This window comes from Corvus brachyrhynchos, unplaced genomic scaffold (genome assembly GCF_000691975.1).
Source record: "Corvus brachyrhynchos isolate BGI_N302 unplaced genomic scaffold, ASM69197v1 scaffold115, whole genome shotgun sequence".
Taxonomy (NCBI): Eukaryota; Metazoa; Chordata; class Aves; order Passeriformes; family Corvidae; genus Corvus; species Corvus brachyrhynchos.
Genome location: NW_008239553.1, coordinates 14,356,116 through 14,379,346, shown reverse-complemented (window position 1 = coordinate 14,379,346; position 23,231 = coordinate 14,356,116). Strand labels below are relative to the sequence as shown.

At 37.0% G+C, this 23,231-nt stretch overlaps 1 protein-coding gene across 1 annotated transcript; it reads right to left on the bottom strand.

Moving 5' to 3' along the window:
• Window positions 1-3,962: 3,962 nt before the first annotated feature.
• On the bottom strand, window positions 3,963-23,160 carry KATNBL1 (katanin regulatory subunit B1 like 1). The gene is made up of 10 exons (XM_008639544.2): window positions 23,033-23,160; window positions 15,145-15,272; window positions 14,330-14,370; window positions 13,686-13,965; window positions 12,154-12,272; window positions 11,913-11,963; window positions 11,738-11,827; window positions 11,106-11,195; window positions 10,584-10,677; window positions 3,963-9,086 (listed from the first exon to the last, which is right to left on the bottom strand). Exons 2-10 carry the CDS (start codon window positions 15,256-15,258, stop codon window positions 9,054-9,056), a joined length of 912 nt encoding a protein of 303 aa, XP_008637766.1. The 5' UTR covers window positions 15,259-15,272; window positions 23,033-23,160; the 3' UTR covers window positions 3,963-9,053.
• Between the last annotated feature and the right edge of the window lie 71 nt (window positions 23,161-23,231).

The window sequence follows — 23,231 nt, the reverse complement described above, 5'->3', positions numbered from 1 at the left end:
GAAAGACAGACATGTTCTTTTATAACTGAATTCTCGACATAACATTAGATGAGAGTTTAGAACATCTTCTAAGGGTAGTTCAGCTGGGAAAGAATCCTACTAAGGGTTCACCAAAAGGGTCTCTTAGCAGAGGTGATGCTGTGTCTGAAGCTCACAAAGCAGATTGGGGAGCAGTGCTGCAGCTGCTCCACACATGCCACAGCTCCACATGGCTGACTGCTGGCAGCGCCGTGAGGAGAAGCAGCCGTATATATGAGACAGTAGCTGTGACTAAGGCTGGGTTCAAACCATCCTTAAATCAGTAATTGCTGCTTATCTTCCTTTTATTTCACCACTAGATGTGGGAACAAAAGGTAGGGTTTGCTGGAGCCATCTGACTCAAATTAGTTCTTCCTCTCACTTGAGTCTCCCATTGTTGAGACAGTAAAATTCAATTATATTGCTGCAAAGCCAACACAAATGATATTTTCATCAAAAACCTTACTTCTCATAAACACCAGTGAAGATACTATTTTGGACTATTAAAATCAGTTGAAGTTCTCAATACATTTCCTGGCCAAAAGACAACCTCATATAAATGCCTGAAAAATGAGACAATTATGCTAAAACAGAAACACATGGACAGCAGTATCTTGGAGACATACCTTAGGGCTAATGGATAGAAACTGCTCTATAACGTAGGAAAAATACCATAAGTTGAGTAAATATCACACAGGAACCACAGACAAATCAATTTTGTCAGGAAAAAAGTATTAATGAGGATACTAAGATGTGTAGATTAATGATTTCTCAATACAGAAGCCTATTACAATCAAGATTTAGGTTTGGTGAGCTTACAAAGGAAGAGAGGTCTTACAGTTCCTTACACATAAGGAGAATCTTTGACATCAGAACTGTTTCAACCAAACTAAACTTAAAGGAATCACTAGAGGCTAAATGCTCATTTTCCAGAGCTCAGAGAGAACTATCAAATAAGAAAGCAGCATCAGAAGCATGTATGCCAAATCCTGCAAACAGAAATGCTGAAATATGCCTCGCTAGTCCCTAAGGTAAAAGCTGAAGTTAGCGAGCTGCCAGTTGTGAAGAAAAGCTCCAAGGGCGTTCTCCTCTTATTTACAGCCCTTCAGAGTAAGGTGGCTGAGGTCACGAACCAAATGTTCACTTAGAAAGTAAATTAAATCACAGTGCACTAACCCTAAAAAAACCCCAAACAATTTGTAATGTCAGAGACTCCCCGCTCAGAAACGAATTCTTATGTCTCCTTTTTAATGAAAAATGGAGAGCAGCATTTGTTGTCATTTGGCTACAGCACTACTTTATGCTAGAGACAAGTGAATTCTAGTTTTTTTGGTTTGGGTTGAGTTTTGAATTGCTGTTTGTGGTTTGGTGGTTTTTCTTGGGTCCCCCCCCCACTTTCTGGTTTTCAGCTTTAGTAGCAACCTTCTCTGTTCATCTGGAAAGCAACTAATCTGCTTTTTGAATCACGAATTGTGAGGTGGAAAGAACCCCTTTAGAGATGTTAAGGGACATGCCACCAATAGAAACATAAATGTATTGGAATGAAGAGGAAAGGGCAAAAAGGATACTTCTGCAGAGAAATGAGTGCAAACATGCTTACACAGCATTTTGTGAACATAACACATCCTCACTCTACCCAACATCCTGATTATTTTGTGTGGTCAGAAAACCATGAAAGACAAACTTGTAAAACTGAAAATTCAAATTGCCACCAACAAATTTAAAGAACTGTACTTAGAGGAGGAGGCAAGATGGGTGAATAGGAAAAAAACACCAGCCCAAACCAACAAACCACTCACCACTAAGCAGCAGGATTTCTCCCTAACTAGTCACCAGCCAACCATTCGTAAAGGTTCGAAACTGTAGGCATTTTTAATTAATACCCAGTAGAATATTGGTAGGGCATTCATGTTTAAAAAACATTTACACACACAAACCCTCTTAATACAACAGCTTAATCTTAAATACCATGGTGGCCTCCACAGTTGCCCTGTGTAGGGCACACAAGCCTCTGAGTTTTCACAGTTCAATGGCACAAAGTTGTTTTGTAGTGAGAACCTGGAAGACCTGAGGGACAAGACATCACTTGGGAAACAAGGTGTGCCAAATATGAAGGCATTTTATGCTCACTTGGAAAAGTGACAAGGATGTGGAGCTGGAAATTCAGCCAAGCAGATGTGCCCCAACACGTCAAAGGGGTGGAAAAGCAGCAACTGTCAAGAAAGATGACTGCTCTGTGAGCATCAGGTCTCCAGCCTTCCCTTGTGAAGTGCCTCTCTGCTGTGGAGAAGGCACACGGGACTGGAAACACTATTATCATATCCCAATCTCCCAACAATCACAGGCACCCTTTTCAGGTAATGTGAATTTTTGTACTGTATCTTAAATACTCCTCCCCCAGTTTTATGCAATTTCCTACATTTACATCCAGGACAGCACACATTGGCCACAGTCCTGATCATAATGTGCCTGTGTTCAAGCCCTCAACCCCCTTTAGTGATTATTGATGCCACCACTCAGAGGGCAGTATTTTTAGAGGAACCTCTTGCAGCACTACGCCATCATCCAATTAACAGATTTAGAAAACTCCCTCTCTGCTCTCTTTATCCAAAAACACCTCAATTGTAACATCTTAAAAAAAAAAAAAAGGCAAAAGGCTCTAAGAAAATTTATGTGAAAAGACAGTTGCTCTGGTGGGCAGGGTTCACTTCACAACCAGCTACTCTGCTTATTCTTATGCTAATGCTGGCTGTTGGCACAGAATCACTCCAGAATTAACACTCCCATCGATCACCACTCATTTTGGCTGATTAAAAAGTCAAGCTTTTTAGACTTACCAAAACACAAGTTTGAGAACAAAACTTGGCAGCTATTTCTTTAGTCTTGCTTTGTTTTACTGCTTCACTAGTAATTACCTAAACCTTACAATGTTGAAAATCAAGTTTTATCACTGTGTGTACAATGATAGTTAATTGTATTTTTATAATTTACTGTTTCCTGCAGCTGGAACATGAGGTGGCAGTCATCCAAAAATTAACTAATGCAGCAAGGTTGGGTTTTTTTTCCCCTATTCAGTCAGAAACTTATTTTAATAACTAAAATTTTAAGTAAACATACATAAATGCATATGCCTTTAAGCTTCAAGACAAAGTACAATTAGTAGACATAAAAAGTATTAAGAGATTTCTGCTCTCCAAACTAAACATACAACAAATAGTTCTTTTCTGAATTCATTGTAGCAATTCTGTCAGAATAGAAAGAGCAGTTTTGGTTTCTTACAGCCAAGAGCTGTTAAGACTTCAACTCCCCAATAATCCATCATTCCACTTTTATCTAGACTGAGTAGATAATAGGACAGCTGATTCACACGAGAAAAGACAATTCAATAGTAATGAAATGTGCACAGTCCTAACAGCTGCCCGTATTTGTGCAATTTCCCCATTTGGAACCAAACACGTTTCTTGTATGTGGCAACCCTTCTCTGAAAGTCTATAAAAATTACTTAACTCTTGCAGAAAAGAAGTTTGTCTCATGCAGAAGAGAAGTAATGAAAGCCTGTTATCACAAAAGACAAAAAGACCAGCTAGTTTTCTGAAGGTGGAATACCTACTCCACTAAGTCTTTAAATCCATAGTATATCTGAAATGAGTAGAAGTGGCAACTGCAAGATCTAAACATAATTTGGGCTTTTTGAAAGTGAAGCTCAATAGACTAAATTCAATTTGATAGAGACATCATAAGTTACAAAAGCTATTTTAAACTGTCTACAAGTCACTTTAAAGTATGATACTAGGGTGCGTACGTATTTCAACATTTACACCTGAAAGAGCAGATAGTTTTGGAATGTAACTTTATCTTGGTATTTAGATTTGGTTTAATTGTTTCACAATACATATAGTGCTTATGTAAAAAAGAAAGTATCAAGAATACGATTACAGTAACAGTCAAGTCCACTAGTTCTGTTTATTTCAAGCCTATACATACAGAAAACAGCCTCCTTCCCAAATCCACAGAAAACTATTATTCACAGAATTGTATTAAAAGAAGTCAGAAGCATATTTGTAAAAGGATTTTATCAACTTTTGGCATCTATCACTTTCCAAAGGGGATTCGAATGGTTCTAAGCACTTAAATGAAAGAATAAGGGAAAAATAAAAAGGCGGAAAAGATAAAAGCAGCATCCTTGTGTTTTGTTATAGCGAAGAACAGATGTTTGACACCCCAACACTTAGTTGCTCATCTACACTACAGCGCTCAAAGTAATGACTGCCTGAATTGAAGCAGCGATCCATATGAATCAGGAACACTGTGGAATACATTCAAGCTGAAAGTAGATCTCATTTTACAGCAATGTGATCAGCAGCCACAATCTACACAAAGAGATATACTACAAAACTACAGTCAGAGCAGAAACAAATATAGTCTAGGTCTGCAATAGTTGTGAATATTTCCATTTTATCCCTTTAAGGGACAATGCTACACCTCATGCCTCCCTTATGGCAGGTTAGTATGAGAGTCCAGCTTAGTACTCAATGCAGAAAACAAGAACAGAAACAAATACTGCAGCTCTGGTTATTTAGAACGAAAGCATTTTATTTTTTTCCAACCAAGTTCAAAGTCAAACTTAGAGCTGTTAGTGCACACTTCAATTCATAGATATTAACAAAATTTGCGGGAAAAGTTTTAAAGATGGAAATTTTTCACAACTGCTTCAAATTGAATCACGTTAAATAGCTAGCCCTGTGTTTTGTCTAGAATTCTCATCTTCCCCCTCTCACTTCTAACAAGACAATCTCTTAGTATATTTAAAGTAGATGAGCAATAAATAACATCATTAAGTGCTAAAGAATATATGCAGAAAGGGGGAGAAAAATAGTTCAATTTAGTCTCATTCTGAGACATAAAACAAGCCATTTAACTCATGGAATAAACATAAATTGTTTAAAGAAGGTTAACAAAAGCACTAATAACACAAGCATGCTCAATCTATTTTCTCTGTGAATCTTTATCTGGAACCTACAATGACTACTGTGTGTAGGATGGTAGACTGAAGGCAAAAATTAGACTACACTGTCTGGCTTTTACCAAGGCTATTAAAAGCTGAATTTTTTTTCCTTCCCTAATACAGCATCAGCTCAATATAAAGTTAATCTCAAAAGAATCAACTGCTTTCATAAACTTTAGCATTTGCATTGTGCAAAGCTGGAATAACTTCACACCAGTACCATAATTTGCATGGTTTTGTATTCTGAAATAGTTAACTATGAACCACCAGTCTCACTTTGCACCAGAGAACTAGGCACAAAAAATAGCTGCAAATCTCCACACTAAGACATCCAGTCTTCTGTAGAACTGGAAGATCTGGCAAGATGAACTGGTAAAAGCAACCACTTGCTAGTCTGAAATGTAAGCTTCACATATACTTTCAAGTTTCCACTCACAAGAATGTCCACTCTTTCAAGAAAAAAATCCCAACAAATTAACACTGGAGCATCCATCTTCAAAACCTTTATCTCTTTAATGCAAAATGCATAAAGACCTCCAACTCCAAACTTGCCTACTTCATGTACCAGAAAATGAAAATACAGCCTGCTTTCAGATACGTTCGGTATAATGCAGTGGGGCTGATGTCACTCAGCCTAGGGCATGCATACTTTGTCCTTTCCTACTCTCCCATCCCTCCTGCACCTCAAGTGTTAAAACTGCAGCCTCTGATAAAGCAGCCTACAGGAGGGAAGAAATCATTTTATTTATATCTCACTGCAGACAACAGTAAGCTCCTGGAAGGCTAAAGCTAATTTTTTTAATACCAGCAACAATCTGCAAGCACTATTAGGTAGTCTGGAACTGCAGCACCTGTGTGATACAAGAGTAGAGGACTCTTTCCTGAGAAATAGGCATAGCTCCTTCAAAACAGAGACATACATAATCATTAAGACATGCTAACTTCTTCATACCCAGCTACTTAATGGGACAGCTTTTTTCATCTCCACTCTTCAGCAAGCTATCAGCAATACCTCAGCTGGGCCGCTTAACATTTACAAAATATTGGACTTTTTTGTTCAGCCCTGCAGAAAGAGACAGTTTGCCAGAAGGATTCCTTAATTTCAGTTTAGGGGATGGGCAAATCTTGGGTCACACTTAAAAGAAGTACTCCCTCAGCAAAACAGCCTCAAGTACTTTCAGAGAACACTGAGGCAAAAGACATACTGTTTTTCAAAGACATCAGTTTCACATCAAGTGGTATAACATGAAGAACAGCTTTGTGGAGGCATCCTTCATCCTCAAGTACATATGTGCTTCTGCATCACAAGAACATACATGAAAAGGATTAATTCTGCCTGGATTTTTTGATACATCCTAGAAAAAGCATTTTTAGAAAGTATCACAAAGATTAGCATTTATGCACGTTGATAGCTCATAAACTTATTCTTAGATTCACCGAGACAACTATATGAATTTAGTGGAGTTACACAGCTGCTAAGACATTTAACTCATGTCAACTTTGACCAGATATTATACATGTACATTCTGTAACAGCAAAACTGATTCCTAGCCATTTGAGAACTAAAGAGAATACAAGAAGCTGAACCTGAATATTAGTGTGAATAGTTTAAATGAATTATGAACATGATGGAAAAAATAATTTGATAATACAGACACCTGAATCCTGTTCTTACAGTCTAGTAGCTGCCTGAAAACAGTAAAAAATTCATTTAAAATAAGGCACAGATACTAATGACAATGTTTAATACTGTATTATTGATGCTGTCAAAATACAACTTTCGGCAGTTAAAAAGAACGCATTTCTTTATTAGATAGTCCTCAGTAATGATCCTCAAGTCAATCTTACCTCACCTCTAAAACAAAAGCACTTAAAAGAAGTTAGGATTTGGTACCTCTATGGCCACATACAGAATTTATTATAAGCCCCATGTATCTAAATCTATATTCAAGCTGGATTTTTAAATACCAGAGTATCCCTTTAATCAATTACAACTACGCTTTCTTCTCTAATCGGAAATAAATGGCCATTATTTTGTCTATTAAAAAAAAAAAAAAAAAAATTGATTTTCCATAAACAGTATTCTCCTTGAGGAATAATCTAAGAGTTTCAGCAATTATTACCCAAATGATGAAACTAGACTTTGATACTTTTACATTTAAGTGCTCAACAGAACAGTAAAGTAATACAAGAATGTTGTCATACTATAATTCCTTTAAATTTTTAATTGATAGTAAGAACATTTGAAAAGTCCTATCTCAAAACTTTTTGAGCATGAAATATCTCTACTGATACACAACAATTCTAGCAAAAATATTGGCTATGTGCATGTCTCCAGATTGTCCCACAAAGTTCTCAGTTTTGGGATGTCACAGAAACTCTTTGTTACTGACTGCCCTAGGAAACGCAAAACCTTTGGTGGTTTACAGAACAGTCAAATAACCAAAAGCACCAAGTTCTGATGACAGATTTCTAGTTGGCCTTCATAAGTCAGCAACAATGATACATAAACTAAATACAAAATGAAGCAACAGGAGGCCTAAAGTTATTGACCACTAGAGGAGTTTAAAATTCATTTATTTAATCTGTAAAGAAAAAACTACTTGGGGCTATCAAAAGACTCATCTCCTGCATGTCAATAAAAGTGCACATGCTTAATGCTAGGTATGAAAACAACCTCTGTAAGTACTTATTTTTAAGAAAGTAGTCTATTTGGTCATACATGCTGTGCATGTATACTTTTAAGTGAAGAGCTGGCACTTCACAAGTTTTAATTGAAAAAGCATGCTTCCTAATCACAAAGTTAAAAAAGGAAACAGCAAGCCTAAAATTAAGACTCCCTCAGAGCTATTAAGATATAGCTTTTAAATTTAAATAGAACAGCATATCAATATGACAGTAGAACAGTTTATAGCTGTATTCTCAATGCTATTTGTTGGTATGAATTTGCCATCACTGATCAGGCTCAAACTTGATCAATTTTGCAAAAGCTCTTTGTCAGTTTCTTAAAGGAGGTAGTATAAAAAGGGTGTTATTTGAATAACATGGCCTCACCTGGCTGTAAACATTTCAAACAATAGACATAAATATCTATGATAAAAAGTATTGTGGAAGAGATTATTCTAGAAATTGGTGGTTTTGAACTTGAAAAGAAAAAACAGTAGATACATTTAATATATTTACTTATTTGCATGTAGTTTGAATGATACAGAACAAGATTACTGTGTTAGAAATCCACATACAATATAAAAACATTTGTTAGACATAAATTCACCATTCTGCTGACATTTGCAGTAACTGTTCATCCAAGCTTAACTTCAGGTATTTATAATATTTTTCATACATGAATCTTTGTATATGTGCAATTAACTACACAATGTGAAACCCTGATTTTTGTAGTTTTTCATCACAATCTGAACATAATAGCTATTTGCATCTTAACACATTGGCTTTTCGAAACACTAGTAATTAAGGCATCTTTGCTGTATAGTTTCTCAATAGTGCAAACAAAAACTGTCTTTAATAATTTGATTAAAACATAGAAGTAAATGAATATCCCAAAGTTGTTTGTATTTTTTTAATGTAATTGGAAGATAGTTGTGCATTTTGTAGTTCTCTTGTGAAAGAGACATATAAAAGCTCTTAATGCTGATTGTTTTTGTTGGTTCCTTATAACTGGTTCTGCTGTCTTGTCTTCATGACAATATAATTCATCTTCTTTTATGCGATGATGCTGCAAAATACAGTGGCATTTAAAGGAATACCTAGTAACTGAGCGAATCCCAAATGCAGCAAAGGCATACAGTTTTCATAGTGCACTTTCACCTCACTGAAGTAAAAGTTGCTCCTACTAGACATTTTCCACTTCAATGTGAAGTAGATTTGTTAGGGTTTTGTTAGTGGTTTCATTAAACAGCTTGACAGTTCAGTTCTCTTCTGCCAGTATTTCTCAAAAGGCTTTCAGTACACATTTCAGGGATACTTCAGGGGATTGTTTCACCACATAAGCACGCATAGCTTCCCCATCATGTCAGTGTAGCTGCAATAAATAAGCATTTACATCCTAGAAGGAAAAAAAGGAGAAAGTGTTTGTCACATTCCTTATAGCTCTAACATCAACTCCATGTCTGAAGCAGGGTAACCAATAAGGACCATAACACAAGAATAATTGTATTTGCCCAAATTTCAGAACAAGTTATCTTCACAATTACTTTCAATTAATGCTTTCAATGACATTTCTTTATGTACTAAAAAGCCTGCAAGAAGAGTAGGGTTAGTTTTCAAAGCCATCAATTTAGTTTGTTATTGCTCTGCTCCCTGCATGAACAGGAAAGATCATCATCATAATATGATCACGTAGTTAAAACATATTCCTTCAGCCAAACCCTCCAACATTCTTGTACTACTTTTGCTCCTCTTGCTCAGGTGACCTTGTTCACAATCTATCCTGATATACATTAAGAAGCCAGCAAATGAACATAAAGGGAACCTGAACCCTAGGGAAACAAACTGACACCACCTATAGCTGCTATGCTGATCTAGCAAAAGAACTAGGCAGTCTACATTACATACTCTCATGGCTCTACCAAGTTGGGAGTTAGAACTCAGTTCTTCTGCATCTCTGCTGACTGAAACTCTGGAAGACATTTGTAATTATCCTTGTAGGGACATCAAAATTGAAGTTGCAGGTGCACAGCAGTCCCAGAAAAAAAGGAAATAACTTGATGTTTGATACATCAATGCAATCAGTTCTTTAGGCATAGAACTATAGATTCCACAAAATTCCTTATCATGTAATTAAAAGATGCAATTTTGAAGTTCTTTTCAAGTTCACTCAAATCCTGCACACAACCAAGTGTCTGCTGTAATTCCCTTCTCACTACCTTCGTCAGGACCCTCCACCTGGAGGGGTTTCTTACCTAGTGTAACTTTTAGCCATGTTTATAGAAATGAGCATGAACAGCAAAACATGCATCTACCAGACACCCTTATTATGCTACTGATACCACAACCTACTGAGAAATGTAAGCAGGGATTCATCTCAGACAGGCTCCTGCTCTCCACAAACTCATCATTTTCTAAGCATTAGGCCAGCAATAAGCTTTAGAATTTAGTATGTTGTCACTTGCCCCAGTCACCTTATGTGCAAATGCCAATGACATTCCTGGGCTAAGACTCTCCATTCTGCATTACACTTACAACAATGGGTACAACAGATCTAAGAGAAAACATCTGTCCCTTTCACAGTCTACCTAATCAACTGAGCCCTTTTTAACATCAATTTTAAGGCTCATTACTATTAGCTACTTTGTTATTAAGGAGATGCTTCCTCTGTAAAGTAAGAAAAAAAGATTAAAAAATTATTACCATTCTAAATCACACAACTATCACAGGGAATCAACTCCAGATTTCTGTAAAAACCATGCAATACACTTGTGCATTAGCAGAAACTAAAGTAAAAGTGTTTCTGTCCAACCACAGTTTAGCATACGTAAAACAAGAGGAATACTGCAGGTGATACAACCACATTTATTACTGAATACAACCAGAACTGGATTACCTTAGCTATATTACCAGTATATCCTGGAACCAGAGTAAGATGATTCTCCTGTTCCCACAAAACACTCAGTTGTTGTTTTAAAATATTAAAATTTCTGAAAGAGAATGAACATCACTTTATAACATACATAAGTACATTTCAGTAGTCTCTTTTACTAAAAAGAATTATTAGTACTGCATATAGACTCAGCCTATACAACAGATATTGCCATAAGATCTCAAAAATTTTCATTTAACTTCTACAGCATTTGTATAATCCCTGATATGACTATGTCCTACATGTATTACAGCAGCAGCAAAAAAAAAGAAAAAAACCCCCAGTTACTTGACTACCCTTAAAGTAAGCTTCCAAACACCACCTACCTGTGTCTTAGGAACAACAGAACTACTTTTAAGCTTTAACTTTAAAATTGTAACTTCGCCTTTTGTAGGCAAGTTATGCTCTTACTTATCAAAATTGAAACAGATTGAGATGAACTAGGCTACAGGAACATATTTAAGTATTTCCCAACACTATACTCACCCATCTTCTGCCTTTTCTGTATGTGCAGATAGCTCTGACCACCATCTTTTAATGACAGCCCGAAGCCAGTTTAAACCAACTATCACATATCTGTAACAACACATTTTACACATTATGCATTTCCTCCTCCCTGTACATTATCCACAGGCCAGATAAAGTGTTGAGATAAATTGGTAAGCAATTTAGAAAGTAACACATTTTCTATTCTGGAAGAACAAAAACCTAGGCAAATTGGTAAGTTTAAATACTTGCTACCTTTGCAATTTCTAAGTGGTAACTAAAGTTCTTGTTGAAAAAGTAGAAGAAAACTCTGCCTTGATTTCATGTTATAAAGCATACTAAAACCTTAGTGCTATTCTTTTTTACTGTTTAGGATAAATAAATCACCATAAGGGCAAACCCAGTCCTCTCCCCTAACATTGCATACAACAATCTCTGCACCCCTGCTTTGTTAAAGGATAAAGGTTCAGAGGAAAGCTTCTATTCCAGAGCTTTCTCATTTCCTGAGAAAGGCAGAGCTGGGAGAAGGGGCAGAGGGAACAAGAGTCAGAGGACTAAAAACCATTAATTTCCAGGGCTCTGCACAGCCAGGAAGTAATAGTGTTTTAAAAACATCCCAAGCTGATACTTACTCTTCGTATTTGCTTTTAAGCAGAGATTTCACTAAAGGCAAAAGATCTACACAGCAGCCAACTGAAACATATGGTTTTTCTTCCTGTAAACTTAAAAAACAAGATGTTTCAGAAGTGCTTGAACTTCTGTGTGGTTATAAGCAGATTCTAATCCCCCTCTTTTTTTTGTTTGTACCTGTTTGTAAGCACAGGAAGGCAGTCTACTACTACTCCAAGATCCTGTATCCTAGAAACATTAAGAATAAAATCAGAAGTGTTACTAGTAGATCCTACTACTAGTAGTAGTAGTTGAAGTATATGCTTCCACTATGATTTAAAAAGCGTAACAAAGTCACAACATTTACAGAACTGCTAGAAATACTGTGGCATATTTGGGATTGCTATCATTTTAAGGATATAAAAGAGACTTATTTTACCTCACTAAGTAGGCTACCAGTTCACTTATACTTCTCCTTCTCCAAAAGGTTAAAGCTACATTCAGTCTCAGGTTCCTGCTTAAAAGAACTTGAGCCATAGTTTCATGGTCCTGAGAAACCTGCATGTTTTTAGAAATATAAAAGAAGTTGCCACAAGTTAGGTAGCCAGCAATAAAACAATAAGCTACTCCAATATAATAATCTGGTATAAGATAATAGACTTTTCTACCTGTATGTTGATGAGTCTGTTTTAGAAATGTATCTAACGATAGCCTTAAAATCATAAATTTCCCTTAGAAGGGGCACAAAAAGATTAGACCTACTTTACACAAAAGCTACAAGAATAAGGTTTGTACCTATTTACCACCGAAGAGATGTATCTAATAATCAAAATGAGCATTCATGAGCATCAGCCTATAATTCTCACCAACTCTTGAGAACATTTTACTTAGATGATTATTAATTTTGACACAATTTAGACACAAGTAATTACATGTATTATTCCAAACTCTGACAGATAAGGTTCATTTCTGAAAAAGCTTGCTCTCTGAATGAAGTTCAGGCATTTTAATTAATTAGACCTTGGATTGGAATGAACACTGCAGAGCCACACACACCTCTCAAACCAGTTAAATAGTAATCTGTGGCCAGAGGCCAGTGATCTGGTCCTTAGCTTCTCAGAAAATGAATCTTCCCTGTCTTCATTTCTTTACCCTTCTTTCTGCAACCTCTTTAGTGTAGCTATTCTGCTCTTTTCTTGAATCCATCAAATTAAACAGTGCAGAAGTGCTGCAGACTTGTGCCTTCAGCCCACTGGGCTCTCAGGGCTGTCTCCTCACGGCAGCCCACATGTACTGTGACAAGACAGCATGGTGACAGTCTCTGATCTTACCTTCCCTGCGATGCCTCACTTTAAACACATGCAAGCCTCGATGAATAATAAAAATCTATTGTGACAGAAATGCAAGCTTCAACATTAAGAGCCTTAAATGGCCTTCACTGTCACAAAATCCGTTTCATTTAAATATCTGACCTTTTATCCAGTTTCAGAAGCCCTACAAGCATCCACTAAGTTTCCTCAACCAATCCTAACAAGAAATAAAGTCTTACACAAACACTTAGTTTTGCACACAAAGTTGATACTGCTATTGAAAATTGTCCTAACCTACCTCACCAGTTTATCCCCACTGATACACTAACATTTTTACACTTCTATGAACACACATATGGACACATGTCCTGCTGGTTCATGAAACCTAAGCAGGTCAAAACAACGTTCTCCTTTGGTGCTGGTACAACTTTAATCCAGTCAAGTCAGGCAGATCCGAGCTTCTGACCTGACACAAAGATGGAGAAAAGTGGCAGGACTATTACTGTTGACAACAGTATCACCACAAACTGACAGAGACAGTAAATCACAAGACCTGGTATTTAAAGAATTGAAGGAAATTAATCTAAAGAAAGCAAGCTTTCACAGCTAAGTACTAGGAACACTTCTTTTTTAAACTGAAGTTTCTTCAAACTCTACCCACCTCCGAAAAAAATGCGCTGTATTTGGATGAGGGGCCTTCTGTTTGAGATGAGCCAGAATCACTAGAATTCAGCAAGTGTGTACGACTGTTGTGAAGTTTTGCTGGCAGATTCCCTGCACAAGCCAGTTCATTTTCTTTATTTGCCATGTCACGGCCCCTAGATTTAGGGCACGGTTTCTTTCTGTAACAAGGTTTTGGAGTATAACAATGAACTTTCCTTTTACAATATACCACTTTGAAAAGAGAGAGGGGACTGGTCACCGTTTTTCCAACCGTTACTCTGCAATAATAAAGCACTATTTTAGTGAAGGTTGCTCCAAACCAAATCAATCGCATTACTACGTTTATTTATATACATATAATTATGAATTCAGCAGTCAGCTTTTGGGTTATTGAAAACATTTTTCCCCAAATATATGCCTTAATGACACTTGGGTTATCAGAAGTTATGCCACCAATATTCTCTGTTTTTATTAATGCAGAGACTCATAATTATGAAAGAAAACACAAGAACCAAGAATTGTCATTAAAATCAAGACTTATCATCCGTTTGTGTCTGCTTTGGTGTTGTAATCAATTTCAACTGTTTCTTCCTACCTCTGTCACACTTTAAACTCAAATATTACACAGCACAGCCCTCCTACCTGTTTGTGTATGAAGCCAGCTGTTTTGGAGATTTCTTACCCTGGGAGAAAAGAAACAGAGAAGAAAAAAGCTGTTTTACTAGAAAGGGTCAAACACTCCCATCTATACTACTTAGCATTAATGGTAACATTTACATTGTGCACATCAGCAAGGCAATGTTATGATCTTTTTTGTTAAAACTGACTCATAAAATCATGTGAATTTTAATAATTTCAATAAACAAACAGAGGATATTGGCATCTTCGCCACTTACTGAAGAAGTCTTACAGTAAGTTTGCCTCTCTAGTGCTTTTTCTGTACTCCACTGTCTTACTCTTTAGCCAGTAACACAGGTAAGAGGTTATAAAAACTGCTTCTGAGTAGCAAGAATCCAGTGAAAATCATGTTACCAATGTGGTAGAAGAAGCTGTATGACTACACAACAGATCCATTTCAATGAATGTTTCACCTACACCTCTCACTTGTGCCATGTAGCTCTCTTGGCAAGAAAGAACTTTTTCACGATAGAATTCCCATACTGAAACATTCTCAGCAAGATTGCAGAAAAGCAGGCATGAGTAAGACTGCACCAGTACCTACTGCTCACATGGACGATACAATGCACTGATCCGTGCAGCTGCTGCCTGCATCTATTATAACACATAGTTTTCATAATATAATTGCTGTTCAAGTTCTATTGCACATCTAAACATCAAATGCTTACTAGTGCTGTGCTTCTAGTTTTAGACCGCTCAGAACTATGAACTTGATAAATGTTTACTTCAGTTTTATCAAGGGACATTAAAATACCCACCAAACAACACAAACAGCTTACCTCCTTCATGATCTTTTTAGTGGAAGAAGAGATTCTTTTTCTGGGGAGATCAATGGGATGACCTTCAATATGCAATACTTTCTGGTTTTTAACATTGTGAGCTTCAGATGCCATAATCTCTCAAATCCCTGTTCTCAAGGGAAAGATATTTAGTTGTATTTTCTAAAACATTCCATCAACTTTCTTCAAATGCAGCTAGCAACACCAGTTAAAAGAATTCAATTATTTGCAAGATCTTCCATCTTATAAATAACCCAAGACATCATCCTTTAGTGAATGTTAGCTGAAGGCCTTATCATTATTAACATGTTGATGAGGATTTCAAAATCTCTATTTAGCTTTCAAAAAAAAGGAAAGAAAACCAAAATTACTCCAAGAAAGAGAGGAAGAGATTTTGTTTTCAGACCAGCTTGCTACACCTGCACTGAGGGGTGCCATACAAACAAGAATTCAAGTAAAGAAGAGGGCAATTTATGAGACTCTTTCCTCATGCTATGAATTTCATCTGCTGCCTAGAGAAAAATGATTGGTTCCACAACTGGTTCCAAGGGCAAAAGGCAGCTAACAAACTGATTCCTGTTTTTGAGGAAGAAGGCAAACTTCATCAAAATAACAAGAGTTAAAAAAAAAAAAAATGGAGTGAAATATATTCCCCTTAGTTTACTGGCCAATGCACACTCCACCCCATTTTTGTTAAAACAGAACTTCAGCTATTTTTAATACTAAACCCCATAACTTTATTCTATGTCTGAAGTCCCTTGTCTTGAAGTATGCAAATATTTCTACAAGCATCAACACCAAGATTGAGACAGTTGTACATATGATTTTGCATGTTTTCTAACTCATCAGAAGATCCACTGCTTGAGACTAGCTTCAACAACTGCATCATCCTAGAGGCACTATTCTTTAAGTGTTTTAGCAAGACATCCTATGCTACTTTTAAAAGACAACCACTTGCTCTGATATTACTGGTTTTTCCCCTAAAAGGTGAAACTCTGGTCCCAACATGAGTGCTCCAATCTCTTCTGTCCATCTTCAGCAGCAGTCCTACCCCATTTACTCTGTGTAGCAGATTTATCTCCCATTAAGAACTTCAGCATTTAAAAGACTATTCACTTATTCACTGGCACTGAATAAGCCAGATGGGAAACAGCTTATTAGCCATGAAGATCCATGCAGCAGCTAAAGGCCATCAAATAAAACAAGCAGGTGGCAGTCTCAAAACAAGATAGATGCTGTATTCTAAACATCAGGCACATTAAAATCCACATTGTAGGGTACAGTGGAAAAAAAATTTCTTCAAATGTTTCAATTTTCTTTAGAACTGGGATCAGTACTAAAGAACTTCACTTGAGATATCTCTCTCAAAAAATGGAATATTTACTGACAGAATCCCTTACCTTTAAAGATGGGAACACGAAGCCCTCAGACTACAGCAAGAATTGCAAATAGCAGCATTATTTAGGGCAAGATCTTTAACAGCTGGTGGTCAATATTTTTCCAGATATAAGTTGGGCTTAAGACTGGTTCATTAACTTAATTTTTCCACACTATGGGATGGTGACAGAAGAGTTATCACTTTGTCAGCTCTCCACACTTCCTAGTTCTTCCACACAGGCTTGTAAATAAACTTTTCCCTGAAGTTTAGAAAAAACCTCACAAAACCAAACACCTTTTCCTCTGCTTATCAGGCTGGTTAAAACCATTATTTGGACTTAAAATGGGCTGTATAAGGCATATGCTGAACAACTGGACTTCTGAAGAAGAACCCAACCCAATAACCCTAAAATCCAAATGAATCCATCCTTTTATTCAGGCCAGAGATGAAGAGGACTTGGAAAAGTCTTGATTTTTTCTTTTCTTCTATCCACTGTTTGAGAATAATACCAAGAGGAAAGCAATAAACTCTAAAATAACAGGGGGGACAACCTCTACCCACCAGAGCTAAACCCCACAGTCATCTCATCAGATGCTAAAAAAATTCCTAATCTCTGTTCCTGAAGAATAATTTTTGTGATTACTCCCATAACATACTACCAGCTTACAATTCTTCATGCCTAACAGTGACTGCTCCTTATTTTTCCTTGTTTAATAAATGATCTCTATCTATCCTCATCTTTCACACTAAGCAGTACAAAAGAATCTGATCACCAAAATAAATGACAGCATTATATAACTAGAATGCTTTTTGCTTAAAAGAAGTGTAAAATATCAGAAGGCTAGAAAGCAATGTCCTACCAAGGAAATTCAATTAGCATATCAGTTTTTAATATTGGGCTCTAAATAGCTTAAGGTAACATCTCAAAATACCTGAACTGGAGCTATCTGAAAGCTGGAGAGAGATGACCCTGGAAGAAAGGAAGTTCCTTAAAAAGGTTGCATGTGTCTAGGAGAAAAATTAAGAGAATTTTACACTCTGACAAATCTGACATAAGAATATATTGTCCCCCAGCCTCCCAGTTGAAACAGAATGAGACAACAGAACTATCAATTCTTTCCTTAAAGACTGGTAAAAGAAATTTAAAAGGTCAAAAGATGATCAGATATAAAGGGCCAGAGAATGAAGCGAAGTCATACATAAGGATTTTACTGTCCAACAGTTTAGAGAGGTTTCCATAGTTTCCTGTTGAGGGTCTCAAATTATGCAGAAGTATCAGTGAACATTTAAACAGTAATGAAATAGCTGTGTTTTTAGCCAAGGTGCAGAACCTCTCCCTTGGACCTGACAAAGTATACATGGAAAACACGGTCAGTATTTAAAGACAGCCTCAAGGAAGATCCAGACTCACATCTCTGTTGCGCTAATTAGTAAACAATGTAACCAAGAATAGACTTAGTGGACACAAACAAATAATATAATGGGAAAGATTCAGCCTGGCTGTCACTAAGGCAACACAGGCTAGAGAAGAGAAGGCTCAGGGGTGACCTCACTGTGGCCTTCCAGTACCTAAAGGGGCTACAAGAGAGCTGGAGAGGGACTTTTTACCAGAGCATTTGTGATAGGCCAAAGGGTAACTTTCAGACTGAAAGAGGGTAGATTTAGATTGGATATTAGCATGAAATTCTTTACTGTGAGGGTGGTAAGGCACTGGAACACATTTCCTAGAGAACTGGTTGATGCCCTGTCCCTGGAAGTGTTCAAGGCCAGGTTAGATGGGGCTTTGAGCAGTCTGGTCTAGTGGAAGGTGTCCCTTCCTTCCCACGGTGGGAAATTGGAACTAGAAGACCTTTAGGGTCCATTATGACCCAAACTATTCCATGACTCTATGAAGTCCTGCTCTGCAAAATTATTGGAATTTATTAAGAGTATGGGGTAGTACAACATGGATAAAGGGCAACTGATAGATTCTGAGTTTCCAAGTCCTGCACTTAAATCTTGAGTAAACTAGGAAACCAAGTGAAAAAAGGGAAAGATTTTGCATGTACAAGTATCTAAGGAACAGCCATAAACTGTCTAAGCAGTTTCCACACTGCAGAAAATCACCTCCAGATCCCTGGGGAAAACCTGCATTGGTTTATGCTGTTCAATATGTTCACAAATTACCTCACAAAAGGGGATGAAGACTGTTGACAATACGAAGCCATACCAGACTGTGAAGATGAGAGCTAACTGAAGAACTGGAGGAGGACTGTGAGGTACAATAAGCAGAAGCAATGATTATAGATTAGTATAAAGCAAAGCCTATGTATCTGCAGGTATGAGAAAATTCTGGGTTCCTATTGGAATCACAGTCTCTAAGCTAGTAACTGCCACCCACAAAAATATCTGGATATAGGACAGTTTACTTTAGATCATCTGGACTGCTCAGTGCTCCATATGAATCAATAAATAGAAAAATAAACAGAACACTATTGTGACAGTGTACAGAACTAATTTGTACCTGTATTTCAAATACTGAGTGCAGGGTTAGTTAACTTTCTTTAAAAAAACCAAACCAACCCTAAAAAGTCAAAAAAACTTCTGATAAAGTAAAAAAGAGCTCAGACAAAGGCAAGTTAAAAATACATGGAATACCTTTCATATAACCAACAGCTGAGTAGATCAGCCTTTTCAGTCTGGAGAGGTGGCTACTTATAGCTGGCAGGGGAAATACAAAGGCCTACAAAATGAATGGCTTGGAGAAGGTGCACAGAGATCGTGCTCTCTCTCGCCCAATATAAAAATAAAGGGTCAAAAGACAATAGATGAAGATCAGATCAAAACTAACAAGGGTAAGCTGCGGGCAAATATAATCAACCTGAACTTGCCATAGGATGTTGTGGACCCAAATGTTTTATATGGGTTCTAGGACAGACTGTGCAAACACATTAAAAAAAAAATAGACTGGAAGTGATTAAACTCAGATACACAACCCACGTAGTCCAGACAGAGCAGAACATAAGCAGAAGAATCTGGTACACACAAACCTAACAGTTCAATAGTAAACTTAGCATCTCAAGAAACCAGCTTCAAAAGGCTTAGTAACACCCAAGAAAATGCTGGCTGGCCAGCAATTAAAAAGATGAATGCTACAGGATGTAAGGCACTTTACAGGGCTCTTCACAACTTTGATTTCCTATTTAAAATTGGGTATCATCTAGGGATAGCTAATTAGACACTACAGCCCCTTGTAATTTTGGGATATATACAGAAGGTTTTTAAACTGGCATTAGACACTAACTCATCCAGAGTCAAACAATCTATACCTCAATGTCTTTAATTTCTGACTTTTCCCATGTGATGAGCACAGCTAGTTGTATTTGATCAGGACAATCTGCTATACCATCTCTTTGAGGCCAATGCATCTCGCTTGCTTAACAAAGTTTTTTAAAATAAACTAAGGATAGAATGCATGTCCCTTCAGCTCTGCCTTGGTCCATCATACAATCCTAAACTGTTTTACAACTGTAACAAGGTAGACTGCAAATCTGAAGAGAGATGTATGATTTCATTAGGATGATAGAATCAAATTCCACCAACTTCCCCTATCCTGTGGGTGATTTCTCAAAGCAGACAATCTTCCCTTCTGCTTCTTTTATTCTCTTTAATCTTCGGTAAGCAGAAGGACTAAAGTAACAGCAGCCATATATCCTGAGAAGAAGCTGGTTTGTCCCCACAGTCAAAAGACAGTACCTGCGCAAAGTTTTCTTGATGGTTCTACTGGTATTTTCTATCTCTGATCTCTCCCAGATGCAATAAAACTCTTCAGGTCATACCAGAATTAGGCAAAGGAAGTCAACACTAACAGGCTTTCAAGTGCATATCTATCAAAGGCAAGTATTAACAACTCTGCCACTCCCTCCCATCGTCCTATGTTCTGGGCACGGCCCCCAGAGAGGGACAAACTCTTCTTGGCACATGATGTAATCTACACATGTATTATTTTCTTACAGAACACAGGCTGGACTACTTTGTACGGCAGCAAGGAAAACGTAAAATAATTAGATATCTTAAGTCATCAGCAGTACTTTTTAAAAGACACATTATTCTATCCTGTGCCTTGTCCAAATTCTAATAGCTACCTTTTCCTGTAGCATTCCATGTGCACTAGCCATTGCAAATGTTCCTGTGATTCTCACCCGTCCCACGGTAACCAAATGCAAGTTCAAGGATGACAATATTAAACTTAGATGAAAGAGCTAATTGATCATTACTCCCAAGGAGGGGAGCTCATGCTTTGAAAGCATTCCAAATAGGTATGCATCAGGGAATCAGCAATGGTCAACTAATTTCACTGGCCATTATCAGATCTACAGTGGTCACAAGAAACTTCCAAGAATGGTTATGTCAAATTTACTTCCAAAAGGGTGATTTGCTTACAAAAATAAACTAGCACTATCTTCTGATGCAGAAGTGATTTTGTAAGCTTGACATAACTTCCTTTCATTTGAGTTCTGATAAATGTTACAAAATCCATCTGTCTTTGTTTTAGAAGGCTTCCACATCCTTTGAATAAGAAACAGGGGTTTTTTCCCAAATTCCTTTTTTAGCAATTAATGTACTGACAGTTCACCAGCTGTTAAATACTGAATTTTCTTGAAAAAAGGAAGTGGAGTTCAAGATTCTAAGGAGTATGTTAATGCAAAATTTTTCTGTAACATTATAGTGTCTTATATGCTAGCAGAACACAGTTTTTTAATGTGCTACACCTGTCAGGCCATTTTTTCCAGTTTAAAGTTTTATTATGTTGATAAAAACAACAGAAATGTCACTAAATTTGCAGTAAATATGAAGACAATTTGAACAACTAACTATAGTAGATTAGCTTGTACCTAAGATTTAAGCTCATTTTCTTCTTACATATAGAATTTGTATGTGGCCCACTATCAGTCACAATGAACCTCCAAAAATTACAAGTGACACTTCATTCAAGTTTCGTGAGGATGAACCCACATGAGCATTAGCTCTCCTTGTGGAAATAACCCAGGAGTCTAATAACTAAACCCTATTCACATTTTCTACAAAAAAGAAGTCAAAAACTCAAGTCTTCTGCATCTGGAGGTACTATTTACAAAGATGTTAAGCTGCCATGAAGTAACAGCTTCTGAAGTCACCTTTCACTAATGATGAAGTGTCTAAAGATACTTCTACCTGTTGACTTTCACTTATGAACACTCTGGGGATAGTAAGTTTGGACTGAGAGTAAGTTAATAACTGAGAGGTGTTATAAAGCAAATAAACTCCCACACCACCAAAGTGCCCACATTAATATTATACACAACTCTTTAAGAAACTACTCATGAAATTAAATACAGCAATTTCTTTTACCATTTATGGCTCAACCCAAAGAGTTTAAAAAAACTGCAACAAGAATTTTGAATTCAAATCCAGAGACAGACATACTGGTAAACTCCTCAAGCTCCAAACTTAGTGGAGGCTAAGGAAGTACTCACTACTTAGCTGAACAGTCTCTGATTACATTTCACACAGCTTTCACATGGTTTTTTTATGCTACCCTCAAATACACTCCTATTATTGATTTTAGTCTGTTTATAGTATTTAAAAAAACCTTCCTTATTTATAGTCAAGCTTCTTACCCTGGGACCAACATACACTTAATTCTTTTTAAAAAAATAACTAATTTAAATTATTACTAAATAATATAAATGAAATATATAGTAGACATTATATATAACACTATAATTAAATATAATGAAAATAAATTTAAAAGAGAAGTTTCAAAAGTAAGTGAATATATATACACACAGCTATAAGAATACATGCGTATCAAAATACTCACATATGCTTTCTAACATACATATAAAAATACCTTAAAAATATTATTTTTAATATATTATGATTAAATCCTGAGTTATAAAGTTTCGGAATTCAAAAGTTCAATGAAATAACATTAGAGAAATTTAAATCAAAATTACATGGACTGTTAATACAAAATTAAAGTGACATTTTTAGACAAGAACATATCCTTTCCAATCAGCAAGGCCGAAGAGGCACAAACCTACCTTCTGTTATGCTTTAATTCTACTAAACATGGGCAACTATATTTTTTAATTATTTTCCTGATTACAGTCAGAGAATGAGAGGAAGAAAAAACCAGGGGAACAGGGAAAGCAAAAATGACGTTCCAAGAAGAGATGGACGAAAACTGCTTTTAAGCAAGCGGACTTAACCTTCCTCCAAAGCAGAGCGTATTACAAAAACAGAAACAAAAGATTTCCAAGATCACCACCTAATCGCTCTCCTTAAAAAGGATCTCCCTATTCAGAACGTCTTTATTTTAAATCTGCATGCCAAATCATCCAGCACGGAAAAAATAATTTGAAAGCTTTTGAACAAAGTAATTAATGCAGGATCTGATCTTCAAGCACTTAGATTTTTTCCCCCCCCCTTCCTTCCCCCTGGAATCTGTCACACCCAAGAAATTAAATCCGTCAGCAGGCCTCACACCCAGCTTGTCGTCCTTCCTTTCGGCAGCACCAGAGCCTTCCCTGCTCTCCTGGCACATATCTGCCATTGCACACGCTTGCTTCGAGCTGAGCCTGATGGCACCATTTTAGAAAGGGACCGAAGTGCCAGAACTCGCTCTCTGGAGACGGCAGGCACAGCACACAGCCGTGCCGGGGGGCCGGGCAAGGCGGCCGGGGAG